This window comes from Odontesthes bonariensis, chromosome 17, assembly GCF_027942865.1.
Source record: "Odontesthes bonariensis isolate fOdoBon6 chromosome 17, fOdoBon6.hap1, whole genome shotgun sequence".
NCBI classification, from domain to species: Eukaryota; Metazoa; Chordata; class Actinopteri; order Atheriniformes; family Atherinopsidae; genus Odontesthes; species Odontesthes bonariensis.
This window is the reverse complement of record NC_134522.1, coordinates 25,255,025-25,274,079: the sequence shown is the minus strand read 5'-3', so window position 1 is coordinate 25,274,079 and position 19,055 is coordinate 25,255,025. Positions and strand designations below refer to the sequence as shown.

At 44.9% G+C, this 19,055-nt stretch overlaps 2 protein-coding genes across 3 annotated transcripts in view; one reads left to right on the top strand and one right to left on the bottom strand.

Moving 5' to 3' along the window:
- Positions 1 to 624: 624 nt before the first annotated feature.
- alms1 (ALMS1 centrosome and basal body associated protein) lies at positions 625 to 16,750 on the top strand. Its single transcript, XM_075447803.1, has 18 exons — positions 625 to 709; positions 2,944 to 3,109; positions 3,326 to 3,446; positions 3,573 to 5,460; positions 5,596 to 5,755; positions 7,381 to 8,475; positions 8,576 to 8,691; positions 9,114 to 10,137; positions 10,317 to 10,433; positions 11,112 to 11,267; positions 11,424 to 12,307; positions 12,522 to 12,639; positions 12,967 to 13,185; positions 13,264 to 13,517; positions 13,761 to 13,926; positions 14,106 to 14,163; positions 16,019 to 16,118; positions 16,302 to 16,750. The coding sequence occupies exons 1-18, from the start codon at positions 695 to 697 to the stop codon at positions 16,344 to 16,346; spliced, it is 6,702 nt and encodes a 2,233-aa protein (XP_075303918.1). The 5' UTR covers positions 625 to 694; the 3' UTR covers positions 16,347 to 16,750.
- Positions 16,619 to 19,055, bottom strand: part of dctn1b (dynactin 1b) — a 36,167-nt gene continuing 33,730 nt past the window's right edge. For both annotated transcript variants that reach the window (XM_075447804.1, XM_075447805.1), the window contains 3 exons: positions 18,911 to 18,984; positions 18,694 to 18,783; positions 16,619 to 18,345 (listed from right to left, as the gene is read on the bottom strand). In XM_075447804.1, the coding sequence (XP_075303919.1) occupies positions 18,208 to 18,345; positions 18,694 to 18,783; positions 18,911 to 18,984 (302 nt within the window). In that variant the 3' untranslated portion in view covers positions 16,619 to 18,207. The remainder of the gene's footprint in view (positions 18,346 to 18,693; positions 18,784 to 18,910; positions 18,985 to 19,055) is intronic.

The following is a 19,055-nucleotide window of genomic DNA, read 5'->3' as shown; positions in this document are numbered from 1 at the left end:
GTATGGCTGCCTTTTAAGACTGTCATGACTGATAGTATGTTTGTACATACATCATTGCTTGTCTTTTTTTCCCCTCTTCTCTCTTCTTTTACTGCCTATTTTTTATGTATATGTTGTAGGTCCTCCTATTGGGCCTAGAGCCTGTAATAAAGTTTATATATATACCATACCCGGGATTTTATTTCTGTGTTGTTGAAACATATAGCATTACACTGGACTTTCCGTTGTGTTAACGAGTCAGGGTATTTCACTGGCATCCACTAGTAGGTCTGAACGTATAAAGCTCAAGTTACAAAAAAAATACAGGTGAGAGTGACACGACGAGATTTACCGCTCGGTTTATTCAAATCCTTAGATGACTGCCAGAACAGAGACAACGAACTGTTATTTGGATATAAACCCAGAATGGCGCAAAAAAAAAAAAGAAGATTTTTATGGAGAAATCTTTTATTAGGAAGTTGAGCAGGATTCTTTTTACACAAGCAAGTTCTCTATCTTTTCAATAGTAATATATATATATATATATATATATGAAACAGAAAGTCCAATGTAATCCGAGTATATTTACTCTTTTCCGTTTAAACGTCATCTTGCACCATTTCCGGGGGGGATTTCCTTGCATTTCCTAGCAACGGTCCTTGGTAACGACGTGGAGGAAGCGCGCTCTCTTTGGCGGACTGTAATCGATAACAACATGGAGCCTCAAGAGGTAATTCTACTTCAATCTTGACATAAAGAAAAAGACTGCCTTTTTCCGGTGCACTTTAACTTTATTCCTATCCCTGAAATCAGGGATAAAGTTAAATTAGCGTTGTCCGGTGTTAGTAGCTAACTGCTAACCGCTTTGCTAGCTTGTGAGCTAACCAACGCTTCACAACACTTCACAAAATATTGCTCGTCCACTGATAGTGATGATAACTGCACGGTAGCCTTGCGACCACTCCATTGCAATTCAACGATAATTAATAAATGAACGGGGCCATGTCTCCAGCCTAGCTAACATTAACCTGTTGGAATTCAGTTAGCATTTACTTTTTGCTCTGATTATCAACGAAGTAATCTTTCAGTTATGAACCACATTGTTGACGAAATTAACCGGGGCTCCCCAAAGGCCAAACTGCAGGCTCAACAGTAACAACAATAGCTGATTTGTCTTACATGACAAAGAGCTGCAAAATAGACAGTTTCAAATATTAGGAATGTGTACTTGACGCTAAAATGTTCTTTCTGTAAATTAAAGCTGCAGTCTGCAACTCTTTTTCAAGCATAATGCATGGAACTGTCCAGGGATTCTGAAAGTAGTACATTAAATACCCCAATACAAAAAAAAAAAAAAAGAGTTCTCTAGGTCCCCTATATGTCCCGCTAGGCCCCTCCAAAGCCAGCAGGTTTGTTTACAAAATTGCAGACCGGACCGGTAAAAGGTAACCAATCAGGTTACGAGCTGGGCTCTGCTGCCTGTCAATCACCGATTGTGCACGCGCAAAGTAGGCTCGTCCCCACGCTTATTTATCTAGACTATTGAACTTCATTACGGGCTAGTCTACTTACTGTGTCTTCCATGATCGCAAATGACAGGTGAGTTGATGAATGAGGAGTCGTGTAAGCGCATCTGGCGTGCACGTCTACGTGCACGAGTTCTCGTGTATTTTGATGGGGTGGGACAGGAAGTTGAATAACTTTTTATTTTTCGGTTAAAAAATAAGCATTTCTTGCATTTTGCGACTACGGAGGTCACCGTTTTCAACTTCAAGCGTTCTGTTAGATCATGTAAACTCTTAAAATGCCAAAAATTAGAACTTTACGTATGACAACAACAAATCCCACAGACTGCAGCTTTAACGGTATTATCGCATTGTTTGGAATTACGTCAGTCACCATTATGGATAAACAGGCAAGAAAGCTTTATTTACGTAACACAATATACATTTGTTAATTTGTGCTTTCTGTTGATTAGTATGTTGTCTCAGGAGTGATTGCAATGAAATGGTCTATCTTTATATTTCCAGGACCATTTTATATCGTACTATAATACTCATACTGCACCTACTGCTACTGCTAATGTTAATAATGTAGTAACACGGTGTTACAAGTACATACCTTTTAAAGCACAAAAATCTTTGAATTTTGTAAGAATATTAAAGGGATATGCCACCCCCAGGCCAAATTAAGTGTATCCCCGCATTCCCGAGACATAAATAAGTGTGTGGGAGCGTTTTCCTGGCGACCCAGGCATTGTCCGAATCTCACAGCACTGACCACTGCTTGGTTGCGCGTAATACATACATGCTAGCGTCGCCAGCGTCGCCACTCTAAATATTTCGCCCAACGTGAATTAATTTACTTGATTTACCTTCTAATTACTGTGTGAGTGGTGTACTTTCACATCGAGTCCAAATGACTGTCTAAATCTACACGGAAGATTTGGTTTGCTCATGTCGGTTTGGGACTAGTTTCCAGTGCGGAAAACACAGCCGAAGCACACTCCCCGCTATGTCATTGGGAATACCCCCCTTCACACTGGTTTGTTTGAAGAAGTCGGGGGTGGGGATTCCCAAAGGTAGCGGAGTGTGTTGTGCCAGTGCTGTGAGACTCGGACAATGCCTGGGTCGCCAGGAAAACGCTCCCACACACTTATTTATGTCTCGGGAATGCGGGGATACACTTAATTTGGCCTGGGGGTGGCATATCCCTTTAAGACTTATTTTTCAAACAATACATCCAAAAACAACAGGCAGTATCATGGTCAATATTGCAGCTTTCTTGATAACATATGTAAACACTTGATTAAAGAGGATGCTTGAAACAAAGTATTGGCAGGGGACAGGAATGACCTCCTGTGCTGTGTCTCATCACCACAGCGCCGCACAGTTTCTTGCTGGAGGTGCTGCAGTTTGTCAATGGGAAACTTATTACTACTTTGTTTGGTGACTCTGCTTCCAGAGAGCGGCGGCATTTTCTCATATGCTAGCTGATGAACATGACGGTCAGTCTGCTGGAGAAACGTCCACAAACCCGAAAGGGGCACAGAGTCGAGATCAGAGGCAGTCCAGACTGGAAACGGATGGCTGGGAGCTTCAGCAGCCTGGGGGAAATCCTTTTCAGCTTGGTATGGAAACAGAATGAAACAGTTAATGGAAATTGCTAATAAATAGTTATTTATTTATTTATTTATTTATTTATTTATTTTCAAGGGGTAAATAAGAAACGTGATTTTTGTCTCAGAGAAAAGATGGTAACCTTTATTTCAGTGATGGCTTGCATACTACAGCCAGTTGTGCCTTTGGTTCCTATGAATAACATTCAGCATTTTGTGTTATGTCAGCATTTCAGGACAGTAACCTGTCTCCTGCTCTTTCACTGTTGCCTTTAACCTCTGGAGTGGAACACGACTTCATTGAATATTCTTTATTCCAGCAAAGTGATACAGAATTTGCCCCTTTAAGGTAACAAAAATAAACTCATCTTAAATGTTTGTTCTGTTGACATCCCTTTCTGCGTCTTCTACCTCTGATTTGGGTGGTAAGACAAGGTGATAAGCGGAAGGATGATCATTTTTTTACCTTTTTTAGGGCATGTCCTGATGTTTCCATGGCATCAGAGAGGTTCCACTTTCCACCCCAGGACTGCACCACTTACCCCTCTGAGTGTGGCTCACTGTCCCAGCATCCTCTGGCCCAGGCAACCATCCTCTCTGAGGAAGGTGCTGTCAGCTGCTGCTCTCTAGCACAGCACAGTTTATCACCAGGGAACCAAGGCAAAGATCAAATGGATCATCCCCCTTTGACTGCCACTACTGATGACGGACAGAGATTACAGTCAATAGAAGGTCAACGTAGCAGAGTGAATGACTCGGAGGCACTGGCTAACCGTACAGTCAAGCTTGTTGGTGAGGCTGCTGAAGATGAGACTTTCTTTCTGAGAAAGGACATTCCTGTCCAGCATCTTCTGAAGCACTTACAGAAAGAAGTCGGCATGCAAAGCAGTACTGGCAGTGCTGTTTCCTCTGCCTCTGAGACCTCTGTGAACTCTACATCTTCTAGGGTTGAGTCTAAAAGCACCAAAGTTAGCAAACGTATTACTGACCAAAGTACAGGTAAAAGAGAAGGTCCTCCAGGTGAAGCCTGTCTTCCCCAGAAGCAGACAGTGCAACCTGACAGAGATTCAAACCCTGACCAGTCAGGTGCACCATCATCTGAGGCCGGTAACATTACCATGGGTTCTCGCAGCACTCAGCCTGATGATAGCAGTGAAGCGTTACACAGAGAGCTGCTGTCTGAAGTGGAGAGGCTCGGCAGCCTTGAAGCTGGATCAAAACACAAGCCACCACCAGGTCAGACTGTCACACCAGCTCTCAAAGAGGTGTCAGAAGGCAAGCCAAGTGTGGTTCGAGCAAATTTGGGTGGTGTGCCGTGGACAGGACCATTTTCAGCAGGTGTTGAACGCATTTACAGAGAGCAAGACCTCTGGTCATCGGGGAACCAAACAGGGATTGATGGGTCGTACCTGGGTTTCCTCCCACAGTCTCAATCCACCCCAGGGGTTTTCACTGCCCCACCCAAATCCAGTGTCAAGGCTAAATTAGGACAACTTTCAGCCATAGAATCGAATAAAGAAAACTCGTACCAATCAAGCACAGCAGCTGCTTCACAACCAGCTGTCCCCGCGGCTGATACCCGTCTCACAGAGACAGCCAGCCAGTGCCAAGCGGAGGCTCTGCACACTTCTGCAGAAGTCCATTCCCTTCCAAGTCTCAACTACATGCAGAAAGTAGATGCTTGGAGGGCAAATCAGCGTTCAGGGAAGACTCCATTATTTGATAGGCTGACGCTGCAAGGATTTTCTGGCATGTCCCCTAAAACGAAAGCTTTTGATGCAACATCTGACACCCTGAATCTTATCCACACTCAGCACTCTAAGAGTTTACACCAGTCTACTGTTTCAGGTGCTGCCAATCAAAATATCGCGCAGGGCTCCTCCACAGCTCCCTCTGGCTCTTCTTCTTCAAGACGAGGGGAGGCAGTGGGCAGTGCTCCCAGTGACAAGGGGAACAGGAGGCCTGCAACACCACCCTGTGCCTCATCATTTGGAAGGTCACAGTCACACTCCTCCCTGAGTACAGTTGTCATGTCCATCAGCAAACATCAGCAGACCGATATGCCTCTAGAAGAAGAAGAAGAAGAGAATAAGAGTCAGGAGGTGGCTCCTCATCATCCCAGCACCACAGCTAAACCCTCGCCTCTTGCAAACCTCGGCCACTTCAGTGATGTGTCACTCGATCAAGTGACGCTTTCAAGTTCCCAAGATAGTTACAGTGGAATTAAAGTTGGACCTTCTTTTGGAGCCTCTTCTGTTGTCAGTCTGGAGCTGGATAATTATGCCCCTTACTGGCCTTCCAAACAGTCATCACCACCACCTTTTTCAAGACCTCGAGAGCTCAACATTGATGAACGAATTCCGGTAATTCCGCTCTAACAATTCTTGTCTCTCTAAAATTAATGTATTACCCATTTGTTTTTGTTCCAGTGCAGTTTCAGTTTCATATAAGTCCTATTTAAAGTTTCGTGATAAGTTCTGTATTTGTCTTTCTTGCAGTTGTATCTCCGCAACCTGGGTATAGACCAGTCTCCTTCTGCGATCCTGACACCATTTGCACCCAGAGGGCCAATTAGAGAGCCGGAATTCTCTCCTACTGATCTGTGCACCATTAAAGGATCTACTGGAACCCCTACGAAGAGCACTCAACCCTCTGAGGGTATTGAACTCTAAACTGGCCTTTAAAAGAGAAAGTGCACCTCATACTTAACACATTGACTCCCAAGTCACGTAAAACTACGTTTTTACTGCCCATGCGTTGGCTCCCACATGGTAAAAATACGTTTTTACGGTTTTTTTATGGATTCTGAATCTATACATTCTAATGCACATTCTGTGTGATTTTTGTAATTATGTGATGAACAGAACTGACATAGATGGCAGTCAAAAACTGGTGTCATCATCTGGACATTTTGATCATTACGCCAATGGCTTTGCGTCAACTCAAGAACAATTTTGATAACGCTGCATTGATTGTTGTGCATTTCCGCATTTTGTCCAATCGCACGTGTCGGTTTCCAGAGGGTGACTGTAAAGTAACATAAACAAACAACAAGAAGGAGAAGAAGACACGCGACAAGTCTAAGGAGGCGGTCTTATGAACAGGTTAGCTTTGCAACATGCGACACGACGCAAATCCTCTGACCCGGATATGTAAGTATCTAAAGTGCGACAGGCTGAAAGAGCGCACGTTTCACAAAAGCCCCGATATCTCAGTTTGTTGTTGATTTTGGTGGATACCCGACTTGGTTTAGCTAAGGATAGCTCGCTAATGGCGGCACCTAGAGACACGCAGTTTTGACCCACAAAGAGTTTAAAATATCAGCTTTCAAACGAGCCATAACATGTTTCAGTGGCCCTATCACATAATATGCTGTGACTGTACAAAAAACGTCCAAAAAATGGTTTAGAACGCTGGGATTCTACGACATAATTCTGTAAAAACCGCTGGTAGTCAGTGTGTTAAAGAGCACTTTTTTTTGTGGGCAATACACATTTGGTTTGGTCTTTTTTCTCAGTTTGGGATATTTAGCTCGAGAAACGGGGAAATATATCATCTGATAAACAAAAAATGATAGCATCCAATCATTTTTGTAGCTGCCAGAAAAGTTGTGATGGAGAGAAGTCTGTAAAGATGTTGATACACAAGTCCCAGATTTTTTGTTGTCTCTTCTCATTATCGCCGTTCTGTTGGACTTCATTCAGAAATAGGCGGCTATTTTAAGCTCTGTTGTCCACTTAAAATAGCCTGAGAACAAAGTTGACTTTTCTTAATTTATATCATTGTTTCTTTCTCTGTCAATCACTTGTGGTAAAGTTTGGTCTGATCAAGGGAGGCAGGGGGGCAAAGAGGGTCGGAAGCTCTGCTGCACCTAACTGAACCCCTGTGCTTCTTTTCCCAACGCTTATGAATTTAAAAATAGTCTATAATAAATGCACGCTTCAGCAGAAATGCAGAAAAAATGGCTGGTTACAACATAAAGCTGGCTAATCTTTAAGATACTGGTCGTTTCATCTGAATGCACTGCTTTGAATACATTAACACACATAAGCCACTCGAGATTGCAACACAATGTAAGTTTAAAGCTGTGTTCTTATTTCATCATTTATTTCATGATTCTCAAGATAAGAACATTGACCAAGTGTCATCATTTACAGCTTTGCTACTCTTCACTTAAAAAGGTTAATGGATCATACATTTAGCAAACTTTTGCTAATAGGTAAATGTACATATATCACCCATAATTGAAAAATGTGGTTCATTTGAACATGTTTCATTTTCAGGAGGCAGTCCCCATAAAGGAGAGTTCTCCAGGTCCAGCATTCTGTCAGCTGACTCCAGTATATCGGTACAGCTTAGCCTGGACAGTCTCGGTCCAGCTGTTTCGTTCCCGGTGCAGCCCAGAGTGAGAACATCTCCATCAGATACAGAATCCACCCAGACTGAGGGTGTGGCGCCCTGCTCCCTGCCTGGGGAAGGTGCCCATTCCTCCATACAGCAACAGCAGGACAGAGGGCCAGATATCAACCAGCTCACAGACAAGTGTGACTCTGACGCCCTGTTTGTTATGAAGGCGAGGCGTGCGGAAAGAAACTCCGAGCCACCTTTGCAAAGCAGCCACAGTGTGGAACAGTGTGCAGAAGATTCTTTTGTTAGCACCAAGACCTTGTTGGAGATCCGTAAAGTACTTTCTCTTGCTGGGAACTTGGCATCTACTGGGTCTTCTGCAGAATCACATCTCCCCTCTGATGAAGACTTATTCTACTCACTGCCGACAAAAACAAGCAGGCTCCAAGAGTCCTCGGTCCCCTCGCCCCCCAGAAGTCACTCCTCGCTGCTCTGGTCCTCTTCAGACTCCGTGCTGACCTCAGAGAAACTGAGGCAAAGCTCTGTTGGTCAGGAGAGTACGACCTCATCCTGGCAACCTAATTATCCATCCACACAAGCTCTTACAACAGCACCTGCCGCTGTTACATACAAAATACAGGAAGATGATTCTGCTGATCAGGCCGTTGTCCTTTCCAAATCAGCCCGGCGGACAGAGCCCGAAGGCTGCAGCGCCGCGCCTCCCGATAAGGTTCCGACACAGCTGCCAGTCATCAAGCCTTCACCAGCTGCGAGTGCACAGCAGCTCACCTCTGTTCCCGCAGACAGAGGGGGGGTCCCGGAGGACGAAGAAAAGCTGACACCCGGAGATCCTGCACAGAGTCGCTCCTCCTCCGCCATTTTTGAGGACACTGATCAGGGAGTGATGAGCGATGGGAGCAGCGAGAGCTCACTGGCTGTCAGAGTGGCCAAGTTACTGCAGAGTGAATCTCCATCCACCATGGTGTCCAGCACACCCAGCTTAACAGGCCAGGAGGAGGCTAAGGCCAGAGGTAAACTGTGATACACAGCTTCTGACTCCATTAGCTATCAGATGGATAGGAGTTTCGGCCTTCACGCATCTCACATTGATATTCCGTTCTGATGTTTCAGAGTGGATCAAGCTGAAGATATCAGGGCAGCAGTGTGAGCCTCTGGAGTTAGACACAGAGGATAGAAGGCGGATTGAAGAGATCAAGAAAGAGCTGCTGTTAAGGAACCCTATAAAGGTAATCCTCTCAGGAAGACTTCTTAATTACTACATCTTACATGCTGTAGCAGCGAACCACAATTAAACAACTTAGGTGAATTGTGACCAAGAAAGCATTTATGACATAAAGTATTATCAATGAATGCTTAAGTTTTTCTTTTGATTGTTGTACCAATTTGAATATTCTTTATGTTTCCCATTTGGATGTCAGCCTCCCATCTCTGGACAGTGTAGGTCTCATGCTCAAGGTAACTGGTGTGTTGCAGGCATGGTGTGTCAACATATGCAAGTTAGGCTTTTTAGGAAAAGAAAAAGACTCCAGTGCAATTTTGCAGACCAAAACGTTTTCTTTGGATCTTTGTGTTGAATGAATGAGCACCCGGACACACCCGGCTTTTCCAGCTCCTCTAACACAGATGTGTTTTTCTTTGCTTCTTCCAGAGCCAGGGAAGCACAGACACAGAGAGCAGCGCAGCGTCCATTGTTAGAGTCGAACATGACCCACTTCAGTCTGTTGAGACGTGTTCCGCCCTCAGTGACGCCAACACCCAGCGAGGCGTCAGTGTGCACCACCCTCTCTCCAGCACACACCGACAGGATTCTCTTCGCCCCGATCTGGAGGCTCGAGTGTGGGAGATCGCTGCCCGAGAAGGAGTAACGCTCCCTTCAAAAAAACCTCAGGCCCTGACAGTTCTCACCGATGCCACCTGCAGGCGCTCTGCCTCCGCCTCCCCTTCCTCTGTACCCCCCCTCAGCCCAGCCTCAGAACCCCTCCACCTGACGGAGCTCTCCACAGGAACAGTCAGACCCACTGTAGCCAATACACAACCTTCCTCATCCCTCCTGGATGGAGAGGATAGGGCACCAACCAGAGAACCACCATCTGTGTATGAACCAAGTAATAGTTTCCATTTAAGTAATGGGAAGGAGGAGCAGAAGAGGCAGGACACAGTTGGAGGTCAGTGTGAAGAGCCTCCCCCACCCTTACAAGGTTCAGATAAAGAAGATAAGACCACCGAAACTGTCAGTCATCATGAGACCTCATCTGTCCAGACCAGATCTGTTTCAGGTGTTGGACCTGGGCCAAATCAGGCCTCAGGTCCGTCCACTGTTGGTTCCCATGCCGGGACAGGCCATGTCTCCCACGTCCATGTCGCTCAGTCCCCCAAAAGTACCTCTGCTGTCCACTCCAGTCATGCAGAGGCTGTCTCACAGCTGCCACGCAAAGACTTTGTCCCCCTCAGAGACTCCTCTTCAGCTGCCAGCAGTCCAGACGAAGGGGTCGGCTCGTCCAGTCCACCAGAGTGGCATGACACCAGATGGCGGGCGCCTGAAAGATCCAACACTTCCACCCTGTTTAAAACTGCTGTGCCTCTGGGAAACATGACTGCCCCAACCACACAGCCCGTCACATCACATCTCAGGTCTTACGTGTCACCAAGACCCTTTATGGCTCAAACACCTGGTAAACTGTGAAAGAAGCGTACTTACATATAACTGTAACTCTTTCTGACCAAAGACTTTTCTTTAGAGTTTGATATTTTTAAAGTACAGTTTAAGATGAAAAAAATGCTTTTAGAAAGAAATAATATAACATAGTTTCCTAATGGAGGGTTTTATGTGTCGTCAATCTTCCCACCACAGTCCCTGTGCTGCTGCCTTACAAACCTCGTGGCAGCGAGGAGCTCTTCTACGTCCCTCAGAGAGAAGCCGTCTCCTCGGCAGAAGCGTCCGACACCACCATGGAGAGTTCCCACACAGGTACTGAATAAAGCAGTCGCACAGATGGCAGCTAAACAGCTAACAGCCTGAGTTCCATGCCAAGTTTGTTACATATTTAACTCTCAACCAGTGTGTACAGTAGTTGGAATAAATCCATTTTTAGGTTTTGTTGTTTAGATTTTTCTGTCTTCCTTACTTTTTTTTTTTTTTGCAATAGGTGATAAGATTTATAAGACAAATATTTGCATCTTGATTTATTTTTTTTATTTTTTTATTTTTTTTTACCACGTGAACGTTTAAAATCCAAAGTGCTTGAACCACATGTGTGTTTGCTAAAAGATGTCTGTAGTCTGTAGTATTCTGCATCTCTGGTTGAGCTTAAGAAAAAGAAGGGGACTTTCAGTTGAATCTGTGATGAGAGAATGAAAATCCACTCCCATTTGGCCTGTCCCTGTGTGGGAGGCAGCTGGTCCTTTGTAACATACACCAGGCAGCATACTAATTATTCATGTTCAGGGGCAGAGTGAAACAAAGGCAGAGCTGGGGCCCCGGTAAAGAGACGGACTCGAGCCTCCGTGTCACTGAACATCTTCTGTTCATTACTGGCTGAAGATGTTTTGCTCACTCTTTCCAGCAGAATTAGTTTTTCTCTCACTCTAAATGAGGAGCGTCTTGTTGCTTAATTGAAACACCTCTACGCTGTTGAATTGTTACCAGGCTCAGACGACGCCGTGCCTCCGCGCTTTAGCAGCGAGGTCCTCGGGCATCAGGACCCGGGGTTGGACCGCGGAGTCTCGTTCAGACACACAGAAGGCATCTACAGCAAGAGGCTGAAAGCTCCCGCCTTTAAGATGCAAGAAGCTGTGCACAGAGGTGAGCCGAACATCCGCACAGCATGCGCCCTTCCACTTAGTTACTAGCTGTTATGTTAAGTGCTTTATTGAAACATGCACCTTAAATGTGGACTTTTGTTTCATTGTGTGCATGAAGCGATCAATTGATCCATTAATGTCTCTTATCTCCCCGTAGATTCCTCCTCCTCCGCAGCAGCAGCAGACAGAAGCTCAACAACCGCGAGCCAAACTCCAGAATCGTCCCAAGCGCCTTCACCGAAACACCGAAAAGTCTCCATGAGAGACCAGGGGACCAGCCCCGTCCAGTTCCCCAGTAAGGAGCAAACTGAGCCAAGTTGGGAGAGATTTCAACCAGTCCGTGTAGAAGTGGTCCAAACATCTGTTCTTCATACACGAGGGCAGCGAGACCAGGACAGAGCCAGTCCTGCTCAGCCGGCTCCCCAGCAGAGCAGCGGCCCCCTCGACCAGCTGTGGCAGAAGTTCTGCGATCAGTGGACTGTAGAGGAATCCCATCCAACCGTTGAGAGAGAGGCTTCGCTGCTGGAGCGTCTAGAGCGCCTGTCTCGTCTTATTCACAACACAAGGTCTGCACAGGAAGAGGATTATCACCCGGAGCAGAAGCTGGGAAGGACACCGAGGAGGAAAGAAAGGAATCAGGCTTATGAACGCGGTGCTGTCACAGAGGTGGAGTGGAGACGCAGAGGGGGCGAAGACCCCCGAGATCCCATCCAAACGAGGCTTTGGGCCGAGGACGCTGTGAACGACGACAGCGTCTCCCTCTCCTGCAGCTCCTCCCAGAGCGAACACCTCCCACCGGCAGGCAGAGACGAGTCAGAGAACCTGTCATCCACGTCTGGCTCCATGTCCACCGTCGACACAGCGCGGCTGATCCGAGCCTTCGGTGCCCACAGAGTCCAGCACCTGAAGAGCAGCTCCAGCCTCAGTAAACTGTACGACACCATCGGCAAGCAGAAAGAGGAGAGGGAACAGTGGAGAGGGAGAAACAAAGACCCTCCTCATATCCCCACACCATCAGACACCCCTGCCACTGACGAATCAGTATGTACATCTGGAGGTTTCTGTCCTCATTCCTTCTCTTCAGGGGGATTTTAATTACAGACATGCAAAAGTAGTCCGTTATCTGCAGTGATTTAAGTCTCACAAATGTTTTTACTGATAAAAATGATTCATCTGTAATGCAGACCCTTGTCTAAGCTTGTGAGTTTTTAACAAACTAATCAGATCAGATGGATTAATCAGAGCTGGTCCTCAGGTTGCTCCTGATTCTGCGTCATCAGCCAGCACGTACTCCCCGCCATCCCACCACGGACCCTCCAGGACTCTGGCTGCCAAGAAGGCTGTTAAACTTGTCAACAAAAGCATCCAGGCAGGTCAGTCGAGCAGACCACGGGTGCAAACTTTCTCATTCTCAAGTTCTTTTGCATAAAAGTTCATCGGATGTTTCTTAAATTGTTTCTGTGCTTCCTTCGTCCTCAGCAGAAATTAAATGTCTGTGAAAAATGTCACGATTCAGAAAATCTTTGTTCATTTTCAGTTTTCAGATGAATTTTTTCCTACATGTGGGAATTTGTTACACTCATTGATAGTTTGACATAGTGTGAAAAAAAAATCAAACAAATTGTCATTTCTTTAGAGTCCAGTTTACCTAAATCAACTATTGATGTAACACAATAAACTTTCTCCTGTTCTTGCTTCAGGTGACTTCGAGATCGTTCGGAATGGGACCCGACGACACACCAGAGATGTTGGAACCACATTCCCTTCACCAGGTGGAACCGGGCGTTTTGGGCAGATCTCCTCGTCTTCATCCAGCACTGTGAGAGGAAGAGAAGGACGGGGGAGAAGCCCTTCTAAACCTCAGGGCTTCCTGAAGCAGGGAAAGAACAAGAGGAGCCCCTCAAAGCCTTTTCCTGAAGGTGCTTCAGCAGTTTCTTTAACGGCCCACTTAATGCCCAACATAAGCAAACGCTTGATGTATTCGTGTGTCCTTCCAGGCGTTTGGTGGTTCATCTCTGCTGATGGCCTGAGGTTTGAGGCAAGGAAGGAGAACCGGCCGGAGCAGCCGTCTGCTCGGAGGCCCGACAGTGCTTGGTTTGAAGCGTACAGCAGAGTCGGTCCTTGGAGAGAGCCGCTCAGACAGAGACAAATCCACGAGGAAAGCAGCAAACAGTCCACTTTTAAACATCGAGCTGAACCGGATCCAGATCGTAGAACCAAAACACTGTCTTCCACATGTGTTTCACTGCAGGTTAGCTTACTTTGATCTTCAGAAATAAAATAAAGTCAAATAAAAACATCGTCACCAAAGGTGCAGGTGATTGATATGAAAGTTATCAGCCGTACAGGCAGGAAATGACCTGATAAACAGTGATCATTTCTACCATCGTGAGTCCTGCAGAACGCTAACAGCGAATGATGCCCTTTCACAGATTTTACAGTTGTCCCCTTTTATGGTTTAATAGAAATATTCTGCTCTCCTAAAATCCTGCAGGAGGCTCTGCAGATGCATCGGCCAGAGTTTATCTCCCAGTCCAGGCAGAGGATGAGGCGCCTGGCTTTGCAGGTGGAGGAGAGGAAGCTCCAAGCCGTCTTCAGCCGGGAGAGAGACGTACCGTCCAACCTGCCAGAGGAGCCGGCGAGGCAGCCGAAGCCTGCAGGTATGCGACACCAGAGAAGAAGAGAGCTGCACATGTACACGCAGCGTTGGACCAGAGGGGGCGATGCTCGCAGCCGTTCGGTTCTTAGTTTACCAAGCTCATCATCCACAAGCTCTCCTCGCACAGTTGCTGCAGACTTTATATATGAAATGAAATTCTATTTTCTTTCCTTTGTGAAGGCACTGCTCTGCTGAGAAGGGCCGTTCCTAAGAAGGAGATGATCCAGAGGTCCAAACTGTAAGCCTTTAAAATCTCTTCTTTTCTTTTACTTTACACATTTTACTCAAGGCAGAGCTCACTATTTTAACACCATGCAATACCTAAAGTACTTTTAGGATATCGTTCCAATGTGCTCATTGAAAAGAAAATGCTAATATTGGCGTTTGAGCTTCCAGTATTTGTTCTTCGTTTGGTTTTCCAGTGTTTGTATGTTATCATTTGGTTATTAAAGGGGTTATCTTTTAGAACTGGGCATGTCACGCTTGCTTCCTATGGGAATGGTTACGTGCTCATCTCGAATCCAAGCCCTGTCTAGATCCGTGGTCCACTTTGCCGTCCTCACTATGGAGCCCGGTCATGGGTGATAGGAAAAAGCTACATAGGGATGTCAGGAATAACCCAATTATATACAACACAATCAGAGTGTGGCAGGAAATCTGTAAATATATAGGCAGAGGAAGTCACACCTCATTCCTGACCCCTCTTACGACGAACCAGGATTTCCCCCCAGGTCTCATTCCCAATATTTTTTACATGTGGCATGGTAATGGGGCACATGTGATTGGAGACCTATACGACAATCGGATATTAATGACTTTCCAGCAACTGCAGTCCAAATTCAGTATCCCTAAAAAACATAATTTTGGCTTTCTCCAGGTCAGGCACTTTGTTGGATCCAAGACCTTCCTCTCTCTGGACCCAGTCATGTACAGTGATGTTGAGAGGTTCCTTATTTCCCGAAAAGGTCTTACCCGTTCTATCTCTTCCTTCTATGCACTGCTATACTCTTTTAGTCCAGGTGATGTCACAAGCATTGCACAGAAGTGGGAGAGAGATCTTGACACGGAGTATATTGAGGATGACTGGCAAGAGGCCATTAAAGTATTTAAATCCACCTTTAGGTGTAATAGATTGAGAGAGACACAGTATAAAATATTACACCGTCTACACCTAACCCCTTACATACTAAATAAGAGGGACCGTCAGGTTTCACCTGTGTAACAAGTGTCAGAGGGGTAGGAACATATTACCATTACTTCTGGCAATGTAAATTGATCAAAAGATTTTGGGGTACGATCTCACAGGAACTGAGTGGCATCTTACAAGCAAAGGTGAGGAGGGACCCTGGCCTCTTCATCCTCGGCCTCCCCTCGAAGGAGGCCACTCTAACCCGTTTGAAGTTCAAACTATGCGACAAACTACTACTATTTGCCAGAAAATGTATTTTAATTAACTGGATCAATGATAAAACACCTACTGTGACCGTATGGTGTGGGGAAATATTCCGGGTCCTCCCCCATGAAGGTCCTTTAATGAAATGTGGGCTCCTCTGCTCAACTATCTACCTGACGAATTGACTCAGCTCATGATGAGGGGCCAGTCTTCCTCACAATGGCCACGCCCACCTGATATAAACCCGTAAGGGTCCTTTCTTGGAGTTCCATACGACCATATTTAATTATTTTAAGTCTGCTTGATGTATCACTGTTTACTCTGTGGGATGCTGATGTGACTGGGACTACATTAATGGGAGATGTGTATGTATACAGAGCAATATGAGGAGGATGCCTGTTTGCACTGTGGGGGCAGTTAACTGGAAGATTTGCCTGCTTAGGATAGATGGATGGCAATATTTTTATTTTATTTTATCTATCTTTGTTACTGACATGATGGCAAAATGTATATTTTGAAAAATAAAAAATGTAAAGGGGTTATCTAGCAAAAACTACACAACAAACACTGCCAGGTGAAGTCATTTCCTCTGGATCGGACATTGCTGCCAATTAAAAGTATTTTATTAAAGTATTAAAAACTGTTTTTTATTTAATTACGGCTGTAATAAGAATAATAACGTGTGCTTTCGCTGTTCCAGAATATACGAGAATCTCCCAGAGGTGCAGAGGAAGAGAGAGGAGGAGAGGAGGAAAGCTGAGTGTCGATCTTACAGACTCAACGCCCAGCTCTACAATACGGTACAAGATGTTTTTCATTCACGTCGATCAGTGGAATTCAGCGAGTGTTCAGAGACCAGCGACAACTAGTTTTATGTCAAAGTAAAAAACATTGGTCTTCAGGAAAGCTCTCTGTGGCTCTGGGTTTATCCAGCAGGTCAAAGATGAGCCGTGTGAATCTTTTTTTTTCTTTGTGTCTTTCAGAGAATCAGAAACCGTGTCCTGGGCAGGAGATCAGCCTGGCAGTGATCAAACACACCCTTTTTTTTTTCTTTTACTGTAGATATTAATTAGTTATTTTTTACAATTCTAAAACTGAACAAATCTACACATTTTGACAAAAAATGAGCCTTTTCAAAGATTATGTTCTTCAGTAGGAGCATCACTGACATTTTTTAGACATTTGAACATGAAAATGTGTTTTGATATTAAAATTAAAAAAAACTTTCTGCAGCTTTTAAAAAAATGCCTTTGCTTTTATCTGGTGCTTGGTTTCGAGACAATAACGGCCAACAAAGACACAGCGGCTTTAAATGCTTTATTGATCGCTGACAGGTTTTTGCGACAGCAGGAAACCACACGAGGAAAAGGTAAGACAAGCTGCAGCTTCACAGTCAGTGCATAAGAAATGTCTGCTTTTTTCCCTTTTTAACTACTCTTATATACATGCGCTCAAGTTAATAAATAAAACTTCAAGTTAATCGCAGTCCTGTGTAAACATAAATGGCCTACAAAACAGTCAAATAAAACGCCTTGTCAGGATTCGTAAACTAAAAGCTTTTTAAGATGGATCCCGGCAAACGTGAAGAGAAAACAAAGCTTCTTTGGCAAAGACTTAGTTTTGTTTTAAAGACTTCGGAAGAAACCAATCAGAACTGAGGCGAGTGACTGATCTCTGCGGGTTTAAGGCTCGGACTGAGTTAAAGGCTATAGAATCTGAGCAGAACAGGCGTTTTTATGACTTTCAGTAACATCATCAGTACTGACTGGTGTGTCATTTATACAAGGCGTGTGCAAGTACACAACACACACCACCACTGTAATAAATAATAAATAGTTTAAGCCATTTGACTCAGAGTGCAGTCAGGTTGTGTTTGAATAAAAAACTTCCACGTTTTACACAGTGAATCCACCGAGCTTCCCTTGTTTTATCATCAGCAGCGATTACTAAACCCCCTCCGGGTGTTTATATTCAACATACTGGATGCTCTTCAGTTTCCTCTCTTTGTTAAATGTGCAAATCCCATTAATCAAAGTAATGTCACATAATGCTTCTTCCCTTTGGACGACCCGAGTTTAAAAGGTGAGCATATAACACTGATACGCTTTAGGAAAAGGGACAACACGGGGTCGTGGCTCTTCATGTTCTGTGCAGTTTAACAGAGAAACATGAAGCAACATTAACGGGTCGGCCTGCTTTAAGCCACACTGAACAGGCATAAATTCCACAGGTTTGATGCAACAGTGCAGCGAGCATGCATCACTGACTGCTTAAATCACCTCATCCACTCTACAGTTTACAGTGTGCAGGATCTTGGGGGTCTGGTGAGGAACTAAATGCCTAAAAGCTATATCTTAGTCATTGTAAAATTGTGCTGTATGCAGTGGTACACCAAACACGCTCATTTCCCTGGTTTTACAGTCATTTTGCCAAAAGAACCGATTAAATCCTTTAGCTGTTAATCTATTCTTTTAATCATTCTGCTGATAAAAATGTCTGCAAACTTAATTTAAAATATCAATTTTAGAAACACTCCTAGCATAACAAATTCACGGTTGCCACTAAATTGCCCTTTGATTGACTAGCCTGTTCATAAACTTAACTTCAGCTCTTTGTCATCCCCATTCAAAGTGGCTGATAGAGACTAGGCGGTGTCAGTACAGATACAGGTGCTACATGTTCAGACTCCAAGTGACGTTAACATTACCAACAGTTGATTTCTAACTACAGAGTTTCTTTCGATTAAAAGATGAAGATCATTTCTAGATTGCGATCTCCCACCACAGTTGAAATACCTTCAGGTTCGACTCGTTTCGCCCAGGAGAAGACGCAAAGCTAATGACAGGTGGGGGGGGGGGGGGGCATGTGTGGCAGTAGGACAGGCTGAGTTTAGGTCTGCAGCAGACTGTGAACTCTCTGCAGCTGACACTGGGACAGGACGAGGCGGTGGACGTGTTCCTGACCGCGGGGGCACGGCACCATGACCCGACCTACCAGCACTGTGTCGCCGTGTTTCTCCTCCTTCGCCTGAACACAGAAAAATCTAGAGGTTAGATCTGCAGAGATTATTTAATGTGGTGAGTCACTCCTTTCTCCATTCTCCTTTCTGAGAAAAGGGACCATGGCAACTGAGCCGCACTTACAAGATTAAAGGGATTAAACGTTTGTTTCTGGTCATTTAATGGAATGCATTTATCTATCAGTGTTTGAGAAGAAAGTGCATCAGTGTGGCAAATCCCCACTGATGACATTTCATCAATTTAAAAAAAAAAAGAAAGGGGGGGGTTGAGTTTTACATTTGCAATTAAGATTTTTCAATGATTTTAAACCAACACCAACAGAAGGCAAAAAAAGGCTTGATTTAACTACTCATACCTTAACAAATGAGGTTGAGGGAAAAGTTGCAAAGTCAGATGTGACTCGAGCTCCAGGCTGCTGGTTGACGACGTGCTCTGCTACTTCATCCTGACAGAAAAAGTGCAGACAGAAATGATGGACTACTCTAAGGTGAGTGCCTCTGTGGCAGCAACCCAAACGCGTCTTTGTTTAAACGCTGTATGCTTTGCAGCCTTGCTGTGTGCGCTGTTTGTACCTTAAGTCTGTCCAGAGTGTCTCTCAGGGACTGGAGTCGGGCTGTCTGTTCCAGGAGCTGAGCGCTCGGTGTCACTGCACGATTTAAAAAAGAAAAGAAAAGATGACGTGTCAAACCTGTTGTCAAGCTTCCACTTGAAATTGGT